Source organism: Micromesistius poutassou (assembly GCF_964030765.1).
Source record: "Micromesistius poutassou genome assembly, chromosome: 7".
NCBI classification, from domain to species: Eukaryota; Metazoa; Chordata; class Actinopteri; order Gadiformes; family Gadidae; genus Micromesistius; species Micromesistius poutassou.
In genome coordinates, this window is record NC_140277.1 from 10,613,105 (window position 1) to 10,640,965 (window position 27,861).

At 47.0% G+C, this 27,861-nt stretch overlaps 1 protein-coding gene across 1 annotated transcript in view; it reads left to right on the forward strand.

The window, feature by feature from the left end:
* Window positions 1-16: 16 nt before the first annotated feature.
* birc6 (baculoviral IAP repeat containing 6) overlaps window positions 17-27,861 on the forward strand; it is a 94,876-nt gene continuing 67,031 nt past the window's right edge. Inside the window, exons 1-31 of the mRNA XM_084470198.1 lie at window positions 17-422; window positions 2,317-2,498; window positions 5,008-5,145; window positions 8,148-8,341; window positions 11,390-11,501; window positions 11,854-11,936; window positions 12,340-12,565; window positions 12,715-12,884; window positions 13,097-13,155; window positions 13,325-14,989; window positions 15,350-15,499; window positions 15,740-15,965; window positions 16,203-16,363; window positions 16,463-16,594; window positions 16,791-16,922; window positions 17,164-17,330; window positions 17,662-17,795; window positions 18,670-18,831; window positions 19,326-19,457; window positions 19,753-19,850; window positions 20,197-20,344; window positions 20,690-20,823; window positions 22,310-22,456; window positions 22,875-23,062; window positions 23,965-24,276; window positions 24,489-24,588; window positions 24,977-25,191; window positions 25,608-25,816; window positions 26,129-26,490; window positions 26,702-26,921; window positions 27,348-27,484. Coding sequence (XP_084326324.1) covers window positions 212-422; window positions 2,317-2,498; window positions 5,008-5,145; window positions 8,148-8,341; window positions 11,390-11,501; window positions 11,854-11,936; window positions 12,340-12,565; window positions 12,715-12,884; window positions 13,097-13,155; window positions 13,325-14,989; window positions 15,350-15,499; window positions 15,740-15,965; window positions 16,203-16,363; window positions 16,463-16,594; window positions 16,791-16,922; window positions 17,164-17,330; window positions 17,662-17,795; window positions 18,670-18,831; window positions 19,326-19,457; window positions 19,753-19,850; window positions 20,197-20,344; window positions 20,690-20,823; window positions 22,310-22,456; window positions 22,875-23,062; window positions 23,965-24,276; window positions 24,489-24,588; window positions 24,977-25,191; window positions 25,608-25,816; window positions 26,129-26,490; window positions 26,702-26,921; window positions 27,348-27,484 — 6,706 coding nt within the window. The 5' untranslated portion in view covers window positions 17-211. The remainder of the gene's footprint in view (window positions 423-2,316; window positions 2,499-5,007; window positions 5,146-8,147; window positions 8,342-11,389; window positions 11,502-11,853; window positions 11,937-12,339; window positions 12,566-12,714; window positions 12,885-13,096; window positions 13,156-13,324; window positions 14,990-15,349; window positions 15,500-15,739; window positions 15,966-16,202; window positions 16,364-16,462; window positions 16,595-16,790; window positions 16,923-17,163; window positions 17,331-17,661; window positions 17,796-18,669; window positions 18,832-19,325; window positions 19,458-19,752; window positions 19,851-20,196; window positions 20,345-20,689; window positions 20,824-22,309; window positions 22,457-22,874; window positions 23,063-23,964; window positions 24,277-24,488; window positions 24,589-24,976; window positions 25,192-25,607; window positions 25,817-26,128; window positions 26,491-26,701; window positions 26,922-27,347; window positions 27,485-27,861) is intronic.

Below are 27,861 nucleotides of genomic sequence, written 5' to 3' on the forward strand. Positions count from 1 at the left end.
TACAGATGGTGGCGGAGCAGAGCTACTGTACAACGCTAACGGGCGGCGGAGACCAAGAAGAAGTAGCCGCTGAAGAAGAGCCAGCAGTGGTCGAGGAGGAGGAGTAGTGGTAGCTTGGAAGTCTCAATTCTTGCACATCTCAATACATTGCTCATATCGGCGGTGATCTACACAGACACATAATAAAAAGAGAAGGGAGAAGTAGAGGAAGATGGCGGCCGCGGCCTCGCCGGGCTCCGGCTCGTCCGCCGCCTCAGACTGGGCTGTGCTGAGAGACGGCTGCCTGCGCTGCGACGAGCAGGGCCTGCGAAGCCTCTCGTACCACCCGGCCCTCAACGCTATCCTGGCCGTCACCAGCCGGGGTAGTATTAAAGTCATTGACGGGACATCTGGGGCAATCCTGCAGGCGTCGGCGCTACACGGTCAGTTCCCCCGGAGACGAGTGACATGCCTTTTTTAACCGCAAACTTGTTTCCCCACAACCTAAACACCCCCGGTTGTCAACAACCACTCATCCCCGGGTCAACGTTAAGCTAGTGCTAGGCTAGCGGCATGGCTCTTCAGGCCTTTGTAGATCACCCGGGAATAGGTGATTGTGTGCAGTTGCATCAGGATATCACAGTTAATAAAACATGTTTATGTGATCACCCCATGAGGCGTGTGCTTCTTGTGTTCTATTTTAATCTAATATGATCCTTTACTGACATCCCGGTTACAGCTAACTTAGCTAGCGTAGCGTTAGCATAGCAGTCTACCCCAAACCAGCACGCCTTATATTCCAGTGTAATGGTAGAATATATGGTTGTACATCGTCTGGAGATGAGGTGGTTTAACCGTTTTCATTGTAACAGTGTAACATTGTTGACATACGTCTTTCAATGCACTGTAATTCAAGCGGGGTGGGTGTACTTGTACCACCGCTAGTTCTACTACCACCTTGTAGCTGCCGAAATATCCCGCATACTGTCACTCATCTAGGGGCATGTTATTTGTGTTTGGCATTACGTACCTCGCTTGCGTGAGAGTCATTGAGTTGGGATGCGTTTTTTTTACCGATCAGTAATCCCCATAATTGTTGAATTGAATCGATAAATCTAGAGTTTCAGAATTTTACCATTGCGTAACGTTGCATGTTAAATACACAAGTTTGACAAGAAGCGAGTTATTGATTCGCACAGTTTTCTAAATATTGGTAACTGTGTATACATTTTATATTTGTACACTAGCATTTGATGCCCAGTCCAGTTGTGCACATTTGGAATGCATCTGTTTATAGTTGAGGACAACATTTTTGCATAGCATGTACATTCGTAGTGACTAGTTCTTTAGAGTAGATGCAACGTGTACTATTGCACAATATGCTGTTACATATGAACAATAACCGCACCAGGCATTCAATCTATATTATACAAAGTTAGTTATTGACCCTTCACTTGCTGACTGCTTGTTTCTTTTGCCTTTTTTTGTCCCAAAGATACCCCTTAGGGGCATGTTTTTTTGGAACATTAGAGAATTGTCATCCATATGGTCTAGCTATAATTATATTGAATATAAGAGTGCTGTACTGCATATATCAGCATCTGTTGCGTTAGAGTTTGAATAGGTCCATATGCTGTAGTATAGCCTCCAGTAATGTTTACATATGCTACTATAAATATAGGACGTTTATTACACACTTGAGGTAAAGGAACAAGCTTGTATTCAAGGGTAGTGTGAGCGCTGTGTAAAGGAGCCTTATGCCATACCACTACACTTTAACCAAATGGGCTGATGCCAAGCCTAGATGGCCCTCATTGATGTCCCTGCTTGCCTATTTCTCTGGTCAGACGGATCTATCAATCAACGTTGAATCAACAATATCAACATTGATTCCCAATCTAAATATTAATTACATCATAATTTCCTCCAGGATCAATAACCTCATCTGTATCTGTAAAGCTACCCTAACCTCAACATACTGGGTTGACTGTTTGTAATTCATGCACAGCTTTCAACAATCCATTCTCTTGGCTGCTTTATTAATGTGAACTTGAATCTAATCAATCATAACCATGAATTCCATTTTTCTTTTGATTTAATTTGATGTTTTTATTCATGGTTCGATATTCACTGTTCCTTTGCGAGAGCTTAGGCCCTAGAGCTAAGGAGTGTCATCTAATGTGAGCCTTTTGAGGCTATAATTATGATCTCTCATAGATACTACGTGGATGTGTTTACATATGCTACAGTTCTGGCCTTTTACCAGGAAGAATGAAAAACATGTGTATCCAGAGTGTATCCATATTTTCTGTTCTCTCCATGTATTCTCTCTCTCAGCCAAACCCGGTGGTCGTGTCCGCTGCCAGTATTTCCCAGCGGTGGACAAGGTGCTCTTCGTGGACGACTATGTGGTGGGGTGCAGGAAGGACTTGAACGGCATCCTCCTGCTGGACACTGCCCTGCAGCCACCAGCCTCCAAACCAGAGGACATGGTCCAGTTGGAGCTGCCCGTCACAGAGGTAAGATGGACCCATCTCGCTGTTGTAGTTGATGCTAGTTAAGGCTTGGGTCTATATGCCAGTGCTTGTTTGTTTATTTTTGTCAGTGATTCTGAGAGGTCAGTGTAACCTACGGTGGTGGCCTCTAGATGCTACTTGATGATGTAGACATGCACAGCCTACCTAAGGTGGCTTTTTGACGCAGAAAATAATTCAGCTTTTTGTTTCCTCTTTGGTCGAGGTTGTAGTTGTTTGTTTGAATGAATGAATACACATGTTTAATGAATATGAAGCTGCAGTTGTTTATGAATGTTCACCTCTTTGTAGAGGATATGCTAACTCGTCGCTCCAAATAATATCAAAAGCGTTCCATCATTATCATATTTTATGATTGATCATAAAATGATGTGATCATCCCCCACCAATCCCCCTTTTCTTATTAAAGTCATAATCATGGTCAAAAAATAATTGAGAGGGGTTTTGGGAGTGTCTATAGTACGATTCTTGTGGCCAGCATTCCTTTTTTTTTGGTCAGTTATAGGGTGTGATTTAATTGATAACATTATTAAAATCACTATCGATCAGCATTAAACATAGATATTTCTATGTACTTTGAAGCTAAGAGCTAAAAAACAAAATAACTTCTTCACGTTCCCATGTCAGTCAAAGCTCTAAAGATGTCTTTCTCTCAATGCACAAGAAGGAAAAAAAAGATAAGCTCTGCATCTCGCGTAGTGATGACCGTGACTGGATTCTACAAGAAGCACTTGAACACTCGCTGTAACATGTGGCAACATGGACGAAACAGGCTCACGTTTACCGTAACTTTTCCAACCATAGCAAAATACACATTTTCAACCAATGTTTCACTACTGAGGTATGGCAAACATTTACTTTAAAAGTATTGTTCTGTCATGTCGTAATCACAATAAATAAATAAAATAATCTCAGCATGCTGTACTCACAATGACGGATGGACTTCGTACTTTTTGGAAGAGGGAATTGGGCAAACTTGTGTCTGAAGGCTGTTACTGTTTGGTTGATGGACATTGGCAAAAGTGGTTTCTCATTGCATGGCCGGGACCCAGTGGTAGTTTGGATTAAAAAATGTATTTTCAATTTCGCGTACATTTGATCTTTTGAATAGTTTTCAATATGTGAATCTCCTCCTTGGCAAATACTCTCCATGGTTACCACTAGGAGGGTGAAATGCTCTAGATATTATTTTGTAGTTTTATTTAAATGTAAAACCTTTTCTTTCATGCCCAAATTCTGTCCAGTGTATTAGGCTGGGACACCCTAAAGTCCCACCTGGGATTGGTAAAGTACGTCTTATCTTTAGTGCCCTGCTGTACAGTCAGATTGAGATGGAATTAATCGAATAAACACCTGAAAATGCAGAGGAGGGCAATTTCTTTTTCAGCCTACTATAAAAATTGTCTTAACAGTTAAAGTTAAAAACTAAATTTCAGCACTTTCAAAGGGAGTAGGCCTTGAAAGTTCGATATTTCTTGGCAATGTCCCTAATTTAAATCCAGAAAATAGTAAGGTCCCTTGAAGGTAACTGATGGGACCTAATTGGAGGACATCGGCGTAAACATGTGATAACTGTTGCTTACTGCTATCGGACTGCGTGACTGTCTCTGTACAGGACTACACTTGTAGGCCTCTCACACATGAACTCAGGATGAACTCCGGAGAATCAGGTCTGAAGATGATCAGGAGTTGCCTTTTCACACATGCAACACACAACAGGAGATAAGCAATAAGATAAGCTGTATCAGGTTTGCTCACACACATTGGAGATCCTCTGTATACTTTAGGTAAGGGATGGCACCGTGTAGAAGGCATGAAGTAATGTAAAAAGTATGCAGGGGAAGGTGCAGCGCTTTGTTTACAACACATCAAAGATGGTGATGATGAAACGTCATCAACCCGTCCGCAACACGCCCACTAGCTGTAAATTCTCATACACCCCGGACTTGAGACTAGGGGCCTGGTCGATTTCACTCTGGAGGCTCGGATTCTGGAATTTCTGTTCACACATAGCGCCCCACCGTGGATTATATAAAGAAGTTCAGTCTTGCGATTCACGTGTGTAAGACCTATTAGTTTGGTCTGACCTCCATTGTGCTATCAGGCCAATGGAAACACCATGACAGTGAGGATCTGTATGATGAAGATATGCTATCTAAATAGCATGCTGGCTAGTCATTTTACTGGCTCAGTAGCTAAACTACTGCAATGGAGAGAATTTCTTTAGTTTCTCTTTCCAAACAGGAAAGAGCGTAATATTTTTTTACCTCAGCAAACTGAGGTATTTTACCTCAGCAAACCATCTTAACATCTTCTAACATAGAAATTAATTTTTTTACAAGGAAGCACAAAGCAGAAGTGGTAGTCTTTGAATTATTTATTCATATCGAGCACTTCATTGGTATGAATTGGTCATTCTGCCTGTCGTCCTAACCTGAGACTTTATCAGACTTTTAACATCTTTATTTAACGTGTGTGTGTTTTCTGTGTCCAGGCACAGCAGATGCTGTGTGCGTGTCAGGAGAAGATCGATGTCTCCAACACAGAGGGCTACGACCTCTTCATCACACAACTCAAAGAGGGCGTGAAGAATACCTCACACGAGACGGCAGCCAATCACAAAGTAGCCAAGGTGAGTCACATGACATGCCTCCCTCAAAGAAACCCAGGCGTGCTACTTTCTCTGTTATGTGTGTGTGTTGTGTCTGTCCAAACATGTTGGCAAATGGAGTTGAATTGGCAACGACAGCAGAAATATGATGCAATAATTTTTTGTGATTCAATTTGATTTGTGATTGCCCTGAGAGATGCTATAGTGTGTACGTGTGTAAAATGATCAAATCCCTGCCTTGAGGTAACTGGGGATAGAAGCTGAAATCCGCCTGCTGCACAGGATGTTTCCCAGGCTACCTTTTTAATTAACGTCCTTTTATGCGCCAGGGGATTTCCCAGGGTACCCAAGTTCTACATGGAGACAGACAAAATCTAACATTGGAATTTCAATTTTGCATTGTTGGTACGGTGTTCACTGTAACCCTCCATACAACCGCAAGTGAAACTAACTTCATTACTTTCATAATTACACACAAAGTGAAACTAACTGGCTATCTAGGATATCAGCTAGTTAGTGGTCCTCATGCCAAGCTGAAGCTGAGAGACAAAGCTAGGTAATTGATACCTTATCTTCTCCCCACACACTTCTAATCAGTCGAGTCAATGTTATTCGCATAACCCTTAATTTTATTATTATCCCCCAACCCCATGTCTTCCAAGGAGGAAGGAAAAACGTGCTTATCACAAAACCTTGAGAAGGAACGCAGAGAGAGCCCCCCCCTTCTAGGTATGGTGAGGGGTGCAACAGGCGCCATAATGGATAATGCATAATGGTAGCATTACATGACAGTAAAATCATGGCACAAGTTGTGGGGCAACACTACAGCCTTGGGGTCAGTAGGCTCTTGGGCACATTCATAATTTATAACCATGTCATACATCAGCACAACAATTATCATAATTCCTGAATTTGCCAAACTCGTATACAACTCTGTCTGCAGTTTCACTTTCTCTGCACAAGTCTCTCCTTATCCTTAGGAGCATGGCTAACAAGCCCAAACCCTTTTTATCTCTGCTCATCTAATCTGCTGTGGTGGCTGTTCCTGTGCACTGTCTCTTGCTAGTTGCGTTGTCATGCACTTCTGCCTCATGCCAGGCTAGAAGGGAAAGCTAACACACTAGGTAGCGGCCTAGCGACCTTGCGTCAAGCACAAAAAGAAAAGGGGACAACGGTCCGGAGAGGTGCATCCCTTCTGTCATTATGATGGAGAGAGGAAGGTGTGTGTGTGTGGGGTTGTGTGAGAGAATGTCTTTATTGAGTGGGCAGGTGTATTCATTGTGTGTGTGTGTGTGTGTGTGTGTGTGTGTGTGTGTGTGTGTGTGTGTGTGTGTGTGTGTGTGTGTGTGTGTGTGTGTGTGTGTGTGTGTGTGTGTGTGTGTGTGTGTGTGTGTGTGTGTGTGGAAGAGTCGTGTCATAGCGAGTGGGTTGTCATCTCCCCCGGCACCGTGCACTAGCATGCACGTGTCGGCGCGTTGTTCGCAGCAGTGCTAGGAAGGCAGCCCTGACTGCAGTAAGCCAGCTCTGCAGACCACAGCAGCATATTAATAGCCTGGCTGGGGCCGGGGAACAAGCGGAGCCGCTGTCTCTTAGGGCCACTGTCCATCTCCCACAGAGACAGCCGCAGGCATGCACACTGCCCAGGGAGAAAGAGACCATACCGCATCTTCCCACAGCACCCATTCCCCTTACTCATGTTATCATGTGGTAGATGAAGTGATCCGCTTTTCACCCGTTTGTGGTCTTGAATGTCAAGTAGTTCTAACAAGTGCCACCTCCATATTTTATAATTATTATTTTTAATTTTAAATACATTTGTCCTATGTTGTAAGATGTTTAGTCCTTTGACTTCTTACTATCACAAACAAGATACAGTATCTTGTTTATGAGAATGTACATAATTAACCTATTTTACTGCACATTTGGTATTAAATTCACTTTGAATTTCAGTTGACCAGGATGGCTAGCACCTGTCAGTGCATATATGCTGGACACCGGCATGGTTAAATGATACTATCTTGATTCCTGGATCTGTGTCCCTCAGTGTGTAGAAAGAGGCCTTTTTCTCAATCTCTCTGTGGGCCCTGGGAGAAACAGCATTTACTTAACAAATTATCCCCATTATCAGCCTTCTCTTATTCTTCTTACTGTCTTACCGCTGGCTGTCATTCGCTCCCTTTCTCTCCGTCTCCGTCTGTCTTTCTACCAGCTCTATGCCTCTCTTTCTGCCAGTGCCTGTCTCTCCTTGTTGTTGACAGAACACAATGAGATTACAAACATTTATAGATGGAGAATGCGTTTTTAAATGCGGTTAATTGTGCACCTCACGTACGTTTAGCTGCGGCTCAACCTAGAAGCTCTACAATTAGCAAGACATGGCACTCTGTCATTCTGAAGGGCCTACGTTCACACACACACACACACACACACACACACACACACACACACACACACACACACACACACACACACACACACACACACACACACACACACACACACACACACACACTTCCTCTCTCCATCATAATGACAGAAGGGATGCACCTCTCCGGACCGTTCCCCTTCAATGATATATTCTGAGCATTACATTACTCAACATCTGTACATTGTTTTGTGTTGCCGGGAGACCAATGCAGGGTGCAGCATGCTGGCCTGTGTTGTAATGTCTCTGTATGCGTGCCTCCTCCCACTACCCCTCCTCCTCCTCCTCTGGCAGAGACCCCAGACTGCGCTGCCGTAAGGGTCTTGGCTCGCGTCCCTGTAGATGGATCTAGCGTTTAACTTCCAGCCGACCTCTCTGGCATCGCTACTGTACAGTCTCTGGGTGGCATCTGGGCAGCAGGTTGGCGGGGGGGGCCCTGCCGCCGCTGCTGACTCAACAGCATTCTCTGCATGTTGTAATGTGCAGGGATTTTACTTGGACGCTTAACGGTGTCTTTAAAAAGGGTTGCCCGATGACGGCATTGGGCTATGCTGTGTGAAGGTCATACATCATAACCTCTCTCCTTCCCTCCCACCAGTGGGCAACAGTGACCCTGCACCTCCCCCACCACGTCCTGAGGCTGGTGGCCGGCGCCGTGGTCAACGAGCTGAAGAAGATCAACCAGAACGTGGCGGCCCTCTCCGTGGCCTCCTCCATCATGGACCGCCTTTCCTACCTCCTCGCCAGCGCCCGACCCGAACTCGGGGTGGGCCCTGGTCGTTCTGTAGACAGGTAAGCCCCCCTCTCTCCCAGGTGTAGGAAAACCAGCCAATCTCTTATGAGTGACCCCTGAGCGAGCCACTGCTGCTCACATGATGGACCCCTTCTCTACCTGCACCTCCTCCTTTGAATACTTGCACTTAGAATATGTTAACGGGTGTCTTGATGCATCAGGATCTCAAATGAACATAACTAGATTAGTGTTGTTGTATGTAATTGGCTGGCTTCCCCATGGTCTGTAGAAATGGTTGTGACTGTGGAGCTGTTATACGGGAGTGGCCTAGGCCAGGGCGATATGGCTGAAAGACATATCACGATATAACTTGATCATATTGATCGATATCGATCAAACTATTGATAATTGTAATGACCCCAAAAGACTAGGAATTACAATGCTGGATTAATATGACCTTCCACTGTTCTTCATTGATAAATACTCCAATGTCGATACAACAATGAAAAACACTCAAATATTGTAAATAAGTATGGAACCGTGTTTGTGTAACAAACCCAGCTGCTAGATTCGGTGGTTCAGTCTCTTATTGATATATATTGAACATGTTTTATATTGATATTGATCAAAAGTCTATCACAATACGATAATTTATTGTTTTATTGCCCAGGCCTAGGTCAGCATAACGGGTAGCTGCCTTAGGTAAGCTGAGCAAAGGTTCTTCGGAGGAGTTCAATAGATGCGAACGTCTAGGAGAAATTATTTATACTGTGAAACGCAATTTTTCTAATATATGAGATTTCTACTCTATATGCGTATTGGGACAGAGTTATGAACGACATCAACTCGTGGAAAGGTTGCACTATTGACGTCATTGATCCGGGGTTTGCATCGTCCATTTGTCTGTTGTATTCAATTATGCAAGTGTATGAAGTAGTACTGTATTAGAGTATGTCATCCCCCTAAAAGGAGTTTACTGTAAATATAATGTTGAATAAATTACTATGAAGGATTTACTACAAGAGATTGACACCAGTGCATTGGTGTGCTAGAATATTCTGGCTCTGTCTGATTCTAAGTTGTCGGAAAGATCGTCCGACAATCTCAGGAATCTTTTTGATAATACATCAGAAGTACACTAATTTGATAATTTGAGATACTGATTCAACTCTATTGATTTATGAAATCTTGGAGTGGATTGGTGGTGATTGGTGAGGTCAAAACATTTTAACATTTTCAAGTCTTTGTTTGTGACATGAAATGGAGGATTTATTGTGGTAGTCACTAATTTGACACATTTGGTGATTCTCTTGGATTTTTTTACTGCAGTGGTGTGTGTGTGTGTGAGGCGCACTGTTTATGTGCGTTTGTGCAGTGTGTTTGCACGGTCCTGATATGTACGTGTAAATGTAAAATACGTGCACAGTGCTGATGCAGAGAGGTTTCAATGTGATCACTGATTCCAGTAGGGCTTAGGTGTATTCCAACTGAAATGATCTCATAACAATACAACAGTCTGCAATATGTAGCCAACCCATTATCTGGGTTTCATAATACTGTTACTTCTGTTCTACACAATCGTGTGTGTGTGTGTGTGTGTGTGTGTGTGTGTGTGTGTGTGTGTGTGTGTGTGTGTGTGTGTGTGTGTGTGTGTGTGTGTGTGTGTGTGTGTGTGTGTGTGTGTGTGTGTGTGTGAAAAAAATATAGCATTTCAGGACGCCAAACATTATTTAAAATACTTTAATTGTTCAGGGCTGATTGCAGTGGTGCTAGTAATCCAGCAGTGGCGCTGCACCACTGCTGGATAGCTGCATGTAGGTGAAACACTAGTATGATTAATCAGGATTAGGTCGGTGTGTTTGACTTCTTACTGATGGTTCTGGGGTCTAACCTTTACTGTGCATTCACACCAAAAGACACAATTTTCGCCTGTTCACGCGAAGCTCGAACCATGGCCGAGATCACCACTATTGCGTGTCTCTACCTGTTGTGGAAGAGGGAGAGATGCCGGAATGCCCGCCGTTTATGGGTTAATAATATAATCCGGAGGCGCACACCGCTTTGTGGCGTGATATTATATATATATTATATAATATAGATATTTATATATTATATATATAATATCATATAATATTATATATAGAGCTCCGGGAGTCGCAAACGGCAACAATCACTTTCTCCTCCTCAAGCTGCGGTTCACTGCTGAGTGCAGGGAACGGTTGGTCCCTGGCGATGTATATTAACAGGGAGACACATGCATATTATGAACACAAGTCGACAACGATAATGTAAACAATACTGGTAACAAACGATGTTTGTTAATGTATTGCCGCATATCATTAAATAGACCCACAGTTCCGAACGGTTGGCCCAGCCGACTGAACGGTGATGGGCTGTTACGTGACGTCACCCAGGGAGTGAACGCTGATTGGCTGTTTTACGTTACTTCACCCACGTTACCCACAGGGAGTGAACGCTGATTGGCTGTCTCACCGCGAGTGCCGCGAAAGAAGTTGAAATATTTCAACTTCTGCGAAATCTGTCGCTCACTCGCGCGACAAATCCACGTGAACGCGCCCGCCTGTTTTGGGGAAAACTGTCGCCCCGTCAATCAAATCTTGTCGCGGGTCCTGCTGACAAAAAATTTCGCCCGATACGCGTCTCTACGTTCACTTTGCATTGAAACGTGTCGCGGGGCGAAGTGCGGTGTGAACACACAGTTAGGCATCCTTAAGCCAGAACACTACCTGCACATAAATAACATGACTCAAAACAAACCTCACTCTAAGTCACTTTGTATTCAGGATAACTTTCTATCATTTTTGGTAATACTGTGGTCCTTGCCATTAAATACGGCTGTCTATTAATGCAATATAATCGTTTTTCGTCTTTGAAGATATGCCCTTAAATGAAGTGTGAGGTTTTAAACATCAGTGAGAAAGGAAAACAAATTTTAGTCCCAGACAATACTTTCAATTTCCATATACTTCAATGTAATGACCCTCAGTTAAACTGTTTTGAATCATAATTTGCATTCCTAAGCATATCAGGATATTAATTGATACTGTGTAAAATGTCCCCATAATAATCTCCTCTCCTCCCTGCAGGTCACTGATGTACAGCGAGGCCAACCGGAGGGAGACCTTCACGTCCTGGCCCCACGCCGGGTACCGCTGGGCCCAACCCGACCCCATGGCCCAGGCTGGCTTCTACCACCAGGTACCTGTCTCCGGAGCCCCGACACACATATATAGCCTGAACTGTAAATTCACCAAATGAGTGCTTTTGGTTTATAAATTATTGAAGAATTTATGAATCTACACAGGAGTATAGTGTTTCGACCCTCTTCGTTAAAATCCATTAAAGGCATCTTTATTTATCTATCCAACTTTATACAGTTCTTTTCGTGCTGGACAATCATACAAACTATGTAAAATCTGAGATGCATTGAAAAACAAAAAAATAGAATATTACTTGATAAGAAGTAAACGTCTATTTTAAGAATTTGACACAAGAAAAATGTCACTGATGGTGGTGGAAAGACCTCATAAACACTTGTGTTCCTCTGCAGCCGGCCTCTACAGGTGATGACCGAGCCATGTGCTTCACCTGCAGCGTCTGTCTGGTCTGCTGGGAGCCCACAGATGAACCCTGGTCAGTCACACCGCTATCTCTGGTTTCCTTCAGACGATGTCTTTAGCCATGTGAAACCATGTACTCGTATCGTTTGGCCAATGTCTTGCAAACTTAAGCATATACTTGTTTCCTTTAACGACTTTAACTTTAACCTTGTGTAGGCACTTGTTCAACGTGTAGGTGTAGCGTTATTAGCTACATGGCTAGCGCCAAACTAGTTGCCCAACGGTTCTTGCATATACCACAACATACATACCTAACCACTGTATGGTTGTCTACAGCTTAAGTTTAAAGCACTTTGTTTTTTGCTTCCCATAATGTGCTCTTTCACCATCCGTCCACTACCATTGCAGACATGGACTGTCCTTTCTCACAGATGTGTACCTCTGTCTCTCGCCCTACTCCCTCGCTCTCCCACCAGGTCTGAACACGAGCGACATTCCCCCAACTGTCCGTTCGTGAAGGGCGAGCACACGCAGAACGTGCCACTGTCGGTCACGCTGGCCACCAGCCCCGCCCAGTTCCCCAGCGGCGCAGACGCATCAGACAAGATCTCCTGCTACGGCTTCGGGAGCTGCCCCCACTTCCTGGCCGCCGCCACAAAGAGGGGCAAGATCTGCATCTGGGACGTGTCCAAGATGATGAAGGTAGGATACGGGATCGGTCCGTCTGCATTTGCTTGCCTGTGTCTTAACTCTTTTTTTAAATGACTTTAACTCAACTTTAACTTTAAATATCTCTGGCTGTATTTTGATACATCTGTTTGTGAACACACTGGTGCATAACTCTGATCCAGGTGCACCTGAAGTTCGAGATCAACCCGTACGACCCGGCCATCCTGAGCCAGATCGTCCAGAGTGGCAGCGACCACAACCAGCAGATGCTAACAGAGTCCCGCAGGCCCACCCTGGCCTGGCTGGAGGAGTCCTCCACCTGCTCAGATCTCCCCAAGCTGGAGGGAGACAGGTCAGTACACACTGAAGCTAAGAGGCTCACACACTGATGCATAGATGCTAGCACACTGAAGCTTAGACGCTGCTAGCACACCCACTATATGCTTAATGCATTCACCAAGGGAACAGTGGCATACATACACCACGTGTGCTCACTGCACATTGACCATAGCTTTATTACATTTTTAAATGTCTGTCCCTTATGTGTGCGTGTTGTTTTTCCAGTGATGACCAGTTGGAGGACTCGGACAGTGAAGAGCATTCCAGATCAGAGTCGGTAACAGGTACACTAAATCAAAAGTTATTTTAAAAAAAAATGGGAAGTCATACCCTGTCGATTCCTCTTCTGAGGTAAATTGTGGAACAGTAGTCATAGCCAAAAATTGTAACACAGATGATGAACAGCATCCTTTAAACCAGTTTCTTTTTTTTTTTTTCTTCCTCTGCCCCTAGGCCAAGCGTCGCAGCGGGAGGGCATGGAGGTGAGTCTGGGGGTGACGGCGCTCAGCGTGCTGCAGCAGCCGGAGAAGCTACAGTGGGAGGTGGTGGCCAGCGTGCTGGAGGACACGGTAAAGAACCTCGAGGAGCTGGGGGCCAACCCCTTGCTGGCCCAGCAGGCCAACAAGCCTCACGGCCATGACAAGGCCAAGGACAAATTCCAGGACCACCACAACATTCCCTTCCCCTGTCTGCTGGCCGGAGGCCTGCTCAGCTACCGCTCGCCGGCAGCCCCCTCCCCCGCAGCGGGCCCCACGCCGGTTCGCAGGACCACGGACTGTCCCCCTCTCAGGACTCAGAGCCCCATCCCTAGCCCCCTGCAGGACCCCAGCAGTCCCATGCAGATGGAGACCAGCGCCCCCCCCTCACCCCTGCCGGCCACACACCACGAGGGGGGCTCCCCCGCCCCGGCGCCCCCTCTGCCCACCAGCCCCTCGGTGCGCAGGACTATGCCCGTGTTGCTGCTGTACAGCATCAAGGAGGCGGAGGACTCCAAGTCCTCAGGGAAGGTGTTCGCCCAGATGAACAACCTGATGAGCAAGGGGCTCCACGAGGAGGGCTTCACCGTGCCCCAGATCATCGAGATGGAGTTCGACACGCACGAGCAGCTGCTCCTGCAGGACCCGCCCATCACCTACATCCAGCAGTTCGCCGACGCGGCCGCCAACCTGGCGGGGCTGGACGGCCACACCGACAAGTGGAGCACGCTGGCGGCCACCTCGAGCTCGGGCCTGCCGCGCCCGGGCGCCCTGGTGCAGTGCCTGAGGCTGCCCAAGCAGCTGGAGGAGGAGAACCTGTATGTGGACTCCATCACCCCCTGCTGGGACGGCGTGCACCTCCTGGTGGGCCTGCAGCCGTGCGGCGTGGAGAGCCTCAGCGCCATCAACCAGGTGGAGGCGCTCAACAACCTCAACCGCCTCAACTCGGCGCTCTGCAGCCAGCACCCAGCGGAGCCCCTGCACCCCTCCATGGCCAACGGGGTGGAGGGCTGCTCTCCGCCACAGACACCCCTCATCCTCCCGCCGGCCCCCCAGCAGCACCACCAGCAGCACCACCAGCAGCAGCCGCAGCAGCAGAGCCGCCCCCTGGGGAGCAGCGGAGGCGGGGGCTACCTGGCGCTCTACAAGCTGAACTACTCCACGCGCATCGTCACGCTGGACGAGGAGCCCGTCAAGGTGCAGCAGATCCGGGACCCCCGCGACGCCGTCACCTCCCTCATGCTGCTGCCCCCCGACGTGCTGGACGGGCGGGAGGACGAGAGCGAGGAGGGGGCCCCCGACGAGGGCCTCCACGGCGGCGCCAAGAGCGTCTCCTCCGGCTTCGGGGCCGGGGGCTCGTCCGCGTGGACCGCCTGCGGTGCGCCCCCCGCCGAGAGCCTCACGGGGCCTTCCGCCTCCGCCTCGTCCAGCCCCAAAGAGGGGCGGCGGGCACCGGTGACGGGCCTGGGACACCTGGTGGTGACCACGCAGGCCGGGTACATCATGATATTGGATCTGTCCACGCTGGAGATCCTGGCCAAGGTGGAGCCCCCCAAGAAGGAGGGCTCCGCGGAGGAGACAGACCCGTTTGTCTCTGTGACGTACTGCTCCGGGACCGACCGCCTGTGTGCCTGCACGCAAGGTGAGGACCCAGCAGAGGGCAGCTCGTTAAGCGGCCTGTGGAATATCTTGATAGGGTGGTAAAATGATACTTTATTTATCTCCGAATGGAAATGCAGGTACTACAGCAGCAAAAAATAACTGAGAAAATCAAACAAAAGACAATATAAGAGTGAAAAAGTGAGGGTAAAAATACAAATTTGAATAGCCATGATATGTCCAACTATGTACCTAATATTTTGATAGAACAAACTAAGGTTATTACAAAATAAATTGTATTATATGCAATGTTATATGTAATGTATAACATGCTAATCGAGTGATACAAGATGTTAGATCTTTTCTCACCAGTCGATCTTCTCTTAACTGCCCTCCTGTCCAGGTGGAGAACTTCATTTCCTTCAAATTGGAGGTGTGTGTGACGATCTAGACGACGGCGACATGTTTGTCGACGGCCCCCTGTCTAAAGGGGTTGAACAGTTGCTGGAGGGGTCCAAGCCCTCCTCCAATCCTTCCAGCCCTGGCATCACAGGTAGGAGCCCACCATCAACCCTCAGCTGGCTAAATGTTGCAGTGAAAGAAGCTTTATTTTATTATTCATTTGGATGGATTATCATTGAATGAAGTTATTAACAAAAATATGTAAATGAATAATAAATACAAATGTTGACTCAATCATTACCACCCCTCCCCCTCTTCTCCTCTTTCTCCTTCTCCACCTCCCCTTCCTCCTTCTCCCCTCCTCTTTCTTCTATGCCTCCTCCCCCTCCAGGAGTAGACCTCCTGGTGGACCAGGCCCCGACCACCGAGAGCCTGAGCTCCCTGGTGGAGCTGACCCGCTTCGAGACGCTGACGCCCCGCTTCTCTGCCACCGTGCCCCCCTGCTGGGTGGAGGTACAGCAGGAGCAGCAGCAGAGACGACACCCCCAGCACCTCCACCAGCAGCACCACGGAGACGCTGCCCAGCACACACGCACCTGGAAGCTGCAGAGTGACAGGTAGACGCGGCTCTAATACTGGTTCCGGAGATTCAACTATGTGAGGGGTGTTTTATAAATCCAGCAGTTCATGTCATCATGCGCTCACTCTGATGTGAACTTGTATTTAACTGGTTAATTTGCTAAGATTGCTTTCATCTTACCCACCTGCTCGGCTGGCATCAGAACCAGCACCCCTCCAGCATCCCCTGACCACTCTTGGTGTGGGTTTCTCCCTTCCTCTCCTCCTCTGTGCAGCTCTAGCTGGGACGAGCACGTGTTTGAGTTGGTCCTGCCCAAGGCCTGCATGGTCGGCCACGTGGACTTCAAGTTCCTCATGAACCCCAACATCACCAACATTCCCCAGATCCAAGTCACCCTGCTGAAGAACAAGTCCCCGGGCCTGGGGAAAGTCAGTGGTGAGGACCCATCTCTCGCCCTAACTGTACCTGCTAACGTAAGCTGCTCCTAGCCTGGGAACTACTCTCTAACTCAGTGTCTGACCGTCCTTCCCTCAGAGACAGCGGTGGACAGACAGATCTCCTTCCCCCTGTCCCACGCACTGCACGCAAATGGGGAGAGGAACGGACAGCCCCTCCTCTATGAATTCTCAGAGGACATGCACTTCATGGATGTGGAGGACACCCCAGGTAAGGGGAGTGTGTGTGTGTGTGTGTGTGTGAGATATAAACCCTGACAAAAATTCACAACCCCCGTTAGTTACCCCTTTGGTACCTGCTCCTGTAATTCCATCCTGGGCGTACACCCGGTTGGTGATCACGGATCTCCAGCCACTGTGTTCTCCTCCTCCCAACACATGAGCTTTGCTCCCCTCTCCCCCCGCAGGCTCCATGCTGTGTCCCTTCCTAGAGGACCACAAGGAGGACATCCTGTGTGGGCCGGTGTGGCTGGCCAGCGGACTAGACCTCTCCGGACACGCCGGCATGCTGAGCCTCACCAGCCCCAAGCTGGTCAAAGGTAATGCACACATCACAGCAAATTCAGAATTAATCACAGGGTAGTTCTGGATAATGATATTGTTAGGAGGCACACATCATCTACATAGTAGGTGATTTTTTTTGTCAACTTATTTGTCGGCTTCCCTTGTAAGTTTGTTGGGACCAAAGTCTCTTAAACCATGCGTGCAGTAATAAGTGTGTTTTTATATGGATATACCATGTCTCCCCTTAAACTGTGTGTGTTCTGGGTTTGTGTGTAGGCATGGCGGGGGGAAAGTACCGCTCGTTCCTGGTGCACATCAAGGCGGTTAGCGACAAGAGTGCCGAGGACAGCCCGCGCCCTGTGGTGCGCATGCCCAGCGCCAAGCCCATCAGCACCAAGACCCACTCGCTGTCCACACTGCTGCAGAGGGCGCAGGCCTCCAAGGTAGGGGACTGTGGGGATGTAGCCTAAGATGTGGGACCAGGGTGGCTCTTACCCAAAGCTCAGGCTGGTAAGGCAAGCAGGCGGAGATAATCCATAGGCCCATGATTGAACCGGTTTGAATAGGTCAAACTGAGGAATATCTTGTCTTCACCACTTTCAGGGTAGAGATGGGATTTATTGATCAGCTTATATTCTTACGGTTGCTCATCTTATGAAGTGATCTTTTTTGTATGTTTCTATGTTACTTGGTTTTAAAAACAATGTTCATTTTAGGTGATTTCAACAGGTTGTATAGCTTGGCCAAGTTTGTGTCTTATGTTTGTGTGTGTAGGACAAGGCTTCCACATCAAAGTCAGAGCCAGGGACCCCCTGCAAGAAGCCTGACAGCCTGCGGGGCTGTGACCTGCTGCAGGAGGTGTCCGTCACCATCCGCAGGTTCAAGAAGACCTCAATACCCAAAGAGAGGTCAGAACCAATGCTGATATATTGTAGCAACCGGCAGGAACTACCGCCCATATATGGTAGAAAACTGCAGGAATCGCTGTCATAATATGGTAGTGAATGGCTGGAACCACCGCCCATATATGGTAGCAGTGCCAGGAACCACAGCCCATATATGGTAGAAAACTACAGGAACCACTGCCCATTTATTGTAGTAGCTTCAGCAAGCAGCGCCCAGACTTTTTGTTTGATTCATACCAAAGATTGTTGCTGTGTATAATGTATCAGGCCACATTATTATAGCTTGACCTGATTAAATCAAGCCAGTAATTCAAATTTTGAATAGGTTCATTTGTTTTAAATAACCATATCCTCTGTGATCTGTCAGTTGGAATAATTTAAACTTAGCGCATGCCTTGGCAGTAACTCCTGGAAACATACTTCACAACCCATGTTGAAATTCCTGTCCTCAACGTTGGCATGCAGTTCAGTCACATAGTTAACATATTAGAACACCACTGAACCACCCTCTATTATTTTAACTATCAAAAGTTGATAATGGTACAATTTCTGTGCGACATTGCAATTTGAAATTGAATGCAGATGACATGAGAGTGAAAACTGAACCTGCACTGTACCTCGCCAACGGATATCTGTGGAAGTACCTGGGCCCATTGATTATTTTCAAGCGTTCAAACCACGCAAAAGTCACCAAACATTAGGTGTCACTGATCCGCATATATAAAAATAGGATTGTTTTGGATTCAACTATGGGTCTGGCCTGAAGAAATCGAGGATGCCCCTTGAAGTTTTGTTGTCTTTGGTAGAAAGCAATCCAACCATGTCTTTGTATACTTCTTTTTTACTTGTCTTGTATAATGTCTTTTGCACTCCCTAGAGTCCAGCGCTGTGCCATGCTGCAGTTCTTGGACTTCCACGAGAAGCTGCTGAGCGCCCTGTGTAAGAGGGCCGAGGAGGGGCCCGGCACTGAGCACGGACAGAGCCTCATTCTGGACATCCTGTGCTGGCTGGCGGGGGTCTACTCCAACGGGTCCTGCAGGTGAGTCCACCACCCCTACCCCCCACCCCCTAGAGACCAGGTGATACTAATGGGTCATCGTACCCTGCGTCCCATAGAACAAGCCACATGGAGAGATGAAAACCTATATGCTAATCTGCTTGGAGAGGGGGCACGGGGGTCCTTAAGCCTTTAAGCCACTTTAACAGGACACTTGGAACTGTGAAACTTAAATGTTCTTTCAGAGCCTGTAAGCCCAATCCACAGGTTACTTACCTTCAAGATGTTTCCACAAGCTGCTTTGACCCTTCAACATGGTTTCACAGGATACTTGGAACCTTTAAGCTGCTCCATAGGTTACTTGGAACCTTTCAACCTTATCTCAAAGTCTCTTGGAGTCTTAAAGCCTCTTCCATAGGTCACTTGGAACCCTAAAGCCTTTTCTACTAGTCACGAGAGCGTTTCTAAGCTCAAATAGTTTATCTTCATGAACTCATGCAACAACTTCTAACATGTAACCTCTTGTGATCCTGCAGCCTGAGGGAAGGAAAGGAGGGCTTGCTGGCCAAGACGAGGAAACGACTGACGGAGATCGTGAGGGTCTGCTTCTTCGAGGCCGGCCGCAGTATAGCGCACAAATGTGCCCGCTTTCTTGCACTGTGTATTAGGTACGTAAATTAGGTCATAGGTTGATTATATCAAGAGCATTTCTTCTAGTTTTATATTTCATAGTTTAGCATTGTGTGCCAGCCACTCAGAATCAAAGCATGTTATGACCATGTTTAATCAACAACTAACAACTAAACTGGTATTCACAATGTTATGGTATCGTTATCACCATACTACTCAAAGAAAATATACCACTGTATAGACTTATTGCCCACCCCTGTTTCTTCTTGGTATCTTAAACTTGTGCAGCTTTGCAAGGACCTAACATGTTGTTATCTCCAACTCGTGCTTCAGTAACGGCAAAGGGAACCCCAGTCAACAGGGGTTTGGCACAGACCTTCTCAAGGCTCTTCTGGACAACATGCCGCTACTCCCTGCAGCCGCGACCGGCGGTGAGTCCCTAGGCTTTACTGAACTACATCCCTTTTATTTATACTGCATTATACTCATTCAAGCACAGCACATTCGGAGAGCACGGTATGTAGGTTAACATTGCCTGCACCTCTTCTCTCTGTCTCTGTCTCTCGGTCTCTCTTAATTCCTCTTTCTGTCAATTCAAAAGAGTTTTTTTGTTAATAAATATTCACATTGCCAAAGCAGTTTATGACTCAAACTTTGAAGATATGATAATTAAAATCTAAAAATAAATAAAATAAAGTCAACACAAGATTAAAAAAAAAGAAGTAGAAAGGAAGTAGAATATAAACTACTATACTGATCAATCAAATCTGCCCCCAGGCTCTGTGTTCTGGTACTTTGTGCTGCTGAACTACGTGAAGGAGGAGGACCTGGCCAGCTGCAGCACGGCCTGCGCCTCCCTGCTCACCGCTGTGTCCCGCCAGCTGCAGGACCGCCTCACGCCTCTAGAGGCGCTGCTGCAGACCAGGTAGGCACTATCTCTGGTTAGACCTCCAATGAGGTTGAGTTGTGTTTGGTCGCACAAACCTGTGGTCTTTAGATGCCTAGATATAGTCTAGGTGTCTCCCTATCTAGTCAGCTGACTCCTCTAGAGTGACTAACTGAATTCAGATAGATGTCATTAAGGAGCAGGTAGGGGTTCGATGTGCTTAAATGATGCCTACGGCTATAAGCATGGACATCAAAGTCATTTCTGGGCTGGGAGTGGAACGTCGCTAATACTCTAAAACCCTAAAACCATCTTTAGATGTTTGTGGTTCCTTTGTCTCTGCTGTCGGTGTTAATGAACGTCTTGTTTCAACCCCCCTCACAGATATGGTCTGTACAGCTCGCCCTTTGACCCCGTGCTCTTTGACCTGGAGGTCAGCGGGTCGTCCTGTAAGAATGCCTTCAACAGCAGCACCGGGGTGCAGTCGGACGAGATCGACCTCTCAGATATCCTCTCAGGTAGGATGAGACGAGCTGGGATGTGTGGTTGTGTTCATCATGTGGTTATGACACACCGCCCATTTCAATGTGATGGCACTGGCAGCCAGTTAATAGAAAATAGAATAGAATAGAAAATACAATAGAAAAGGCATGTGCCTTGTACTAGAGCACATCCCACTGATCGGCTGACATGGATAGTGTATGTGGTTGTGTTATATGGTGTACTGTGGTGTTAATGTGTGTTGTGTTAATGTGTGTTGTATGGCATTTGTGTTGTGTTGTACAGTGTGATGTGGTGCTACTGTGTGTGTGTTGTTGTGCTCATGTCTGTGTTAATGTGTGTTGTGTTAATATGTGGTTGTGTTAATGTGTGTTGTACAGCGTGCTGTGGTGTTAATGTGTGTGTTGTTGTGTTCATGTCTGTTGTGTTAATGTGTGTTGTGTGGTTGTGTTAATGTGTGTTGTATGGCGTGTGGTCGTGTTAATGTGTGTTGTGTTAATGCGTGTTGTACAGCGTGCTGTGGTGCTACTGTGTGTGTTGTGTTCATGTCTGTTGTGTTAATGTGTGTTGTATGGCGTGTGGTTGTGTTAATGTGTGTTGTGTTAATGTGTGTTGTATGCTGTTCGCGCAAACAGGTGAATGTTGCCGTGCAACAAATCTAAATCTGTCGCTGTGCATAACTGTCTTCACACCGCACATTGAAATGTGTCGCGGGCGAATTTTGTCGCGAAGTGTTTTTGCCAATTCATTCTCATCAACCATGGCCGAGATAACCACCATTGCGTGTCTGTACCTGTTGTGGAAGAGGGAGAGACGTCAGAATGCCCGTAGTTTATGGGTTAATAATATAATCCGGAGGCGCACACCGCTTTGTGCTGTGATATTATATATATTGTATATATTATATAGATATTTATATATTATATATATAGTATCATATATAGAGCTCCGGGAGTCGTAAACGGCTACAATCACTGTCTCCTCCAATCTGCGGTTCACTGCGGAGTGCAGGGAACGGTTGGCCCATCCGGTTGAACGGTGATTGGCTGTTTTACGTTACTTCACCCACGTTACCCACAGGGAGTGAACGCTGATTGGCTGTCTCACGCGAATGCCGCGGAGAAGTTCAAATATTTCAACTTCTGAAAATATTTCAAAAGTTGCAGCGCATTCGCACTGCAAATCCACATGAACGCGCTCGCCCATGACTGGGAAAACTGTCGCCCCGCCAATCAAATCTTACAGCAGGTTTTTGCTGCGACAAATTTCGCCCAATACGCATCTTTGCATTGCAAGTTACATTGCAACTTTGCATTGAAGCATGGACATCAAAGTCATTTCTGGGCTGGGAGTGGAACGTCGCTAATACTCTAAAACCCTAAAACCATCTTTAGATGTTTGTGGTTCCTTTGTCTTTGAACGCACAGTTAATGTGTGTTGTACAGCGTGCTGTGGTGCTACAGTGTGTGTGGTTTTGTTCATCTGTGTTATTGTGTTTTGCAGGTAATGGTAAGGTGAGTGGCGGAGCGGCAGCAGAGGGCAGCTTCACGGCCCTGACGGGGCTGCTGGAAGTGGAGCCGCTCCACTTCAGCTGCATCTCCACCAGCGACGGGACGCGAGTGGAGCGAGACGACGCCAGCATGTTCACAGGTCAGCTCCACACCTTCAAATCTCTTGAGATGTGTGCATAAGGCTTTTGTCTTCAGTACATAGTTGGCATTTCCTGCAAATGTTTGTGTAACATCGAACACAAACTGTACACAGTTTGTGTACAGTGTTACACAAACATGAGTCAGATTTTCACTAACAATGGTGGGGAAGACAACAACTCCCATGTTCCATCACTACTTCCCCACGTTCTCAAACCATTAATTTTGTTATTGTTTGCATTGAAAGACCCCTGTGTCAGAAATGACATATTAAACCTCTAACCTTTCACCTGAACCAATCAAACCCTCAATCAATCAGTTGTGATCTAATGTGCTTTGCGAGCTATACATACTCCTTACTTCCGTGCTCGTTATTGATCATTCCTTTCCCCTCCCTCCCTTCGGCCCTCTGTCCTCAGTGAGTACGTTCGGCGTGACCCCCGCGGTGGGTGGTCTGTCCACGGGCTCGGTGGGCGAGGCGTCCACGGCGCTGAGCTCTGCGGCCCAGGTGGCGCTGCAGTCTCTCTCCCACGCCATGGTGTCTGCTGAGCAGCAGCTCCAGGTGCTGCAGGAGAAGCAGCAGCAGCTGCTCAAGCTGCAGCAGCAGGTCAGGCGCCCAACGGGCAGCGCAACGTTCTATCTGATACCATTTGATAAGATAGGAGCTCAAGGGGACATTTGACATTTGAAGGGCGGATGCTGTGATCGAATAATTTGGGGTTTTGGACCTTAATAATTTTTTTTCACTCTTTCACTAAGCATTTACATTTTTTTACCACCTGGGATTAATTAAGAGTTGTCTTATTTTATGATTTATTTTAAATGTAATTATTATTTTTTTTATTAAATTATTGCGATGAATCTGCTTTACAATTCTTTGAACTAGCGTATGTTTTTCCATGTTGGATATTGAACGTACTCTGTTTGTGGGCTTAGTGTTTAATCTGCAAATAATTTGCACCAGACAAAGTAGGGCTGGGCGATTAATCAAATTTTTCGATTTCAGAGTGAAACGATCACCAAACTAATATAATTGAGTTGAAACGATTAAAAAAATAATAAATAAATAAATAAAATAAATTAATAGAAATTGCAGAACAGCTGGATTCATATCGGGACTTTATTTTCTATTTGACCATTCTGTGTATATTTTTAAGGGGAAATTTCAAAGTTCTCATTTACAAAGTGTTTTTTTTTGGAGAGAAATTATGAATAAATGCATCATGTTTTCAAACTCAGAAATAATCGTTTGAATAATCAAGATTTCAATATTGACCAAAATAATCGTGATTATGATTTTTTCCATAATCGAGCAGCCCTAAGACAAAGTAATTCTTTGCTACACAAACTGCTAGCTGTCAGTTAACTCACAGTGCGCGTTGCCCGCAGAAGGCCGAGTTGGATGTTACTAACTTCTAACTAGCTAGTAATTGGTTAACTCTTGGTATGCCAAGATGAAGTCTACTAACCCCTAGCTTGTAGTTAACTCTCGGTGCGTGTTGCCCGCAGAAGGCTAAGTTGGAGGCGAAGCTGCACCAGACCACGTCTGCAGCGGCGGCTGCTTCCGGAGTGGGGCCCATCCACAACTCAGTGCCTTCCAACCCGGTCTCAGCCCCGGGCTTCTTCATCCACCCCTCAGACGTCATCCCGCCCACGCCCAAGACCACGCCCCTCTTCATGACCCCGCCCCTCACCCCGCCCAACGAGGCGGTGTCGGCGGCCTTCAGTGCCGAGCTAGCGCACCTGTTCCCCGGCTCCATGATGGAACCGGGACCCGTCAATCTGGTGGCACACAACAAGAGCAGCCAGAAAAGCAAGCCGGTGAGTAGCACGACTGAACTAGCTGGTTAGCCGGCTGGTAAGTGCTGTCAGTACAGTTTGTAGCTTGACTAGGATAGCCTATTAGTGAGCCAATAGGCACCAAATAATAGCACAAACATTTATTCATGGCTTTTGATAGTAGAGTCAACTTGGTATTTTTGATGAAATATTTGTACAGTATAAATGTGTAAAAATCCCTGTTGTTGTTGCAGAGCTCTATGGGCAGTGGTCTAGCACTGGCTATCTCCCAGGCTTCCCACTTCCTGCAGCCCCCTCCCCACCAGTCTATCATCATAGAGCGCATGCACTCTGGTAAGCTTGCATCACTCTAACCTTTGACTTTTTGGAATGCTTTTATAGAATAGTGCTGCACACTGCAGTTTAAGCTGGCTTAATTTGGCATACATAATTGTGTAAGAATACTATGCTTAAAGAATGAACTGCAACTATGGCAAAACAATCGTATCGTTATTGTATAGAAATGTTTTTCCAAGTATGTGTTAATAAAAATAGAACACCATAATTCCACAACAAAGAATATATATATATATATATATATATATAACACAACATTGAGATTAAACAGGCAATTTTTCATCTCTTGCTCAATTGACCATTATAGGTTAATTTAACGTATGTCCCGTGTTCTCTTCACTCACCCACACCTCCATCATCTCTCGCCCCCCTCCATTCTCACCAGGAGCGCGTCGGTTTGTGACGCTGGACTTTGGGCGCCCTGTGCTGCTCACCGACGCCCTGATCCCCACCTGCGCCGACCTGGCCTCCCTGTCCATCGACATCTGGACCCTGGGCGAGGAGGTGGACGGGCGTCGCCTGGTGGTCGCTACCGACATCAGCACCCACTCCCTGATCCTGCATGACCTGCTGCCACCCCCCGTCTGCAGGTTCATGAAGGTGTGTGTGACGGATACACCCGACCCGGCGCTAACCCGGGTCGGTGTTGGATGTGATACAAATTTGAAATGCTCTGGAGTCCGTTTGAATTTGGATCAGGATAGTGTAGTGGTAAGGGTGTTTGATTCCCAGTTCGCAGTTGAGAGGTTCTAGGTTTGATTCCCGTTGTCCACCTTCTACCTGGAGTCATTCATGCCCAATATGCCTTCCCCCCACATGCTCCGTGATTAAATGGACTGGTATTATCTACCCACATTTTACGGAGGTGTTTTGGATATCTTCCAAATTCAATAGCAAATCATTTCCACATTTTTTTCTTATTCTGTTCATTCTATTCACCTCAAAGAAATAAACATAATATTTTACCTCCTAAACGCCCATTCATACCTTAACCGTCTTTTCACCCTCTGCCCCAGATCACTGTGATTGGCCGCTACGGCAGCACCAACGCCCGTGCCAAGATCCCATTGGGCTTCTACTATGGCCACACCTACATCCTGCCCTGGGAGACGGAGCTGAAGCTGCTCCATGACCCCCTGAGGGGGGAGAGCGAGGCGGCGGGCCAGCCTGACGTGGACCAGCACCTGGCCATGATGGTGGCCCTGCAGGAGGACATCCAGTGCAGGTGAGGGGCTTCCCACTACCACAATTTATTGTATTGAACTTTAAAAAATATATTGGGATTTGAAAAGATGAATTTACAAAACAAAATAGAACAGAAATTAGAGTAAATAAAACTTTAAAGTACTGTTTATGATCTTTCAATAAAACCAATGTCCGGAAAGAGAACCCTGTTGAGATTTAAACATCCCCACCTGGGATAAACACAGCACAAGCTTATCTAACGTTTGTGTGTGGCGTACCGTCAGTTCACTCCTATTGGATTCACCAGCAGCTCCTAGACAGGCCGCCTCACGCTGTGCTCTCCCCTGTGCAGGTACAACCTGGCGTGCCACCGGCTGGAGACGCTGCTGCAGAACATTGACCTGCCGCCGCTCAACAGCGCCAACAACGCGCAGTACTTCCTGCGCAAGCCCGACAAGGCGGTGGAGGAGGACCAGCGGGTCTTCCTGGCCTACCAGGACTGCATCCAGCTGCAGCTGCAGCTCAACCTGGCGCACCACGCCGTCCAGAGGCTGCGAGTGTCGCTGGGTGCCGGCCGCAGGGTCCCGCCCGGGGCCGGCGGTGGCGGCCGTCACGACGCCCACGAGCTGGTCCAGGGCTCCTCCACGGAGCAGCTCAGGACCATCATACGGTACCTGCTGGACACACTGCTCAGCCTGCTGCACTCCAACAATGGTGAGCTGACGGGTTCAACAAGTCCATTTCAAAGAGGAGCTTTATACTCAATTTTTTTTTTGTTCTATCATGCAATGTTTCAAACAAGAAATGTTGGTTATTTTTTGTATTTATATAAAGATAGTATATTGCATATATATTGACAGTTTTCCATGGTGGATTAACCTTGTTATACCCCCCCCTCTCTCCCCTACCCTCCCCACCCCCCCAGGACACGCGGTGCCTGCGGTGCTGCAGAGCACCTTCCACGACAAGGCGTGTGAGGAGCTCTTCAAACACCTGTGTATCAGCGGCACCCCCAAGATCCGCCTCCATGCCGGCCTGCTGCTGGTGCAGCTGTGTGGGGGCGAGCGCTGGTGGGGCCAGTTTCTCTCCAACGTGCTGCAGGAGCTCTACAACTCTGAACAGCTGCTCGTCTTCCCTCAGGACAGGTGAGGACAGGAGGGAGTGGGGGGCAGGGTGTGAGCGACGGAGGACCCGGTGTGAGGAAGAAGGTAGTGTGGGTGTTGTGTGAAGGAGCGAGGGAGGGGAGGCTGGTGTGATGGCAGTGTGAGAAGTTGTGTTTAGTTCCAGAAGTGTAGGGACATCTGGGAGTACATAAGACACACTGAACACAATGCCTGATTTTCTGTTTAAATATACTTTAAATATTGATTGCCTTTTGATTGATTTTACTTTGCTTTGAGATAACATTTAAGCATGTCAACTTTTATGTCACAAAGTTTGATAGTTTTTTTTATCTCTGCCTTTTACGCAGAATGTGCTTAGTTAGAAAAATGGCATATAGTTTATTTTTTTGTTTAAATAGGTTGCTTTTTACTTTGAACTGATCCATGGTGCCTCTCTGCCTCCTCCAGGGTGTTCATGCTACTGTCTTGTATCGGCCAGCGGTCCCTGAGTAACAGCGGGGTGTTGGAGGGTCTCCTCAACCTGCTGGACTCCCTGCTGTCCCCACTGCAGCAGCCCCTGGCCGCCGCCCAGAGACGCACCGAGGGTGAGCACCGCTACCTGGGACACACGTCACCTCTTGACAAAATGAAAGCAGACCTTACCCCTCAACTTAGGGTTACGAACTCAATCCATCAATCCTTTATACCCCATGAAAGAAAAGAAGATGTGGAGCAGGCTGGTCTCGTGGTCACGGCAGTCGTTCTCAAACGTTGAGAAACAATGGCTTGCGCTGTTCAACTCCCAGACAAAAGGTTCAGGGTTTGATCCCTAATGTCCGCAGGCGACCTGTAGGATGACCCCCTTTGAAATGCTGAAGGCTGCTGACCCAAATACAGCCTTCCTATTGGACCAATGAAACCCTGGCTCTCTCGCTCCGGCTAGCGCTAGTAGTATTAGTGGTCCTAACCCTCTGGTGTGGTT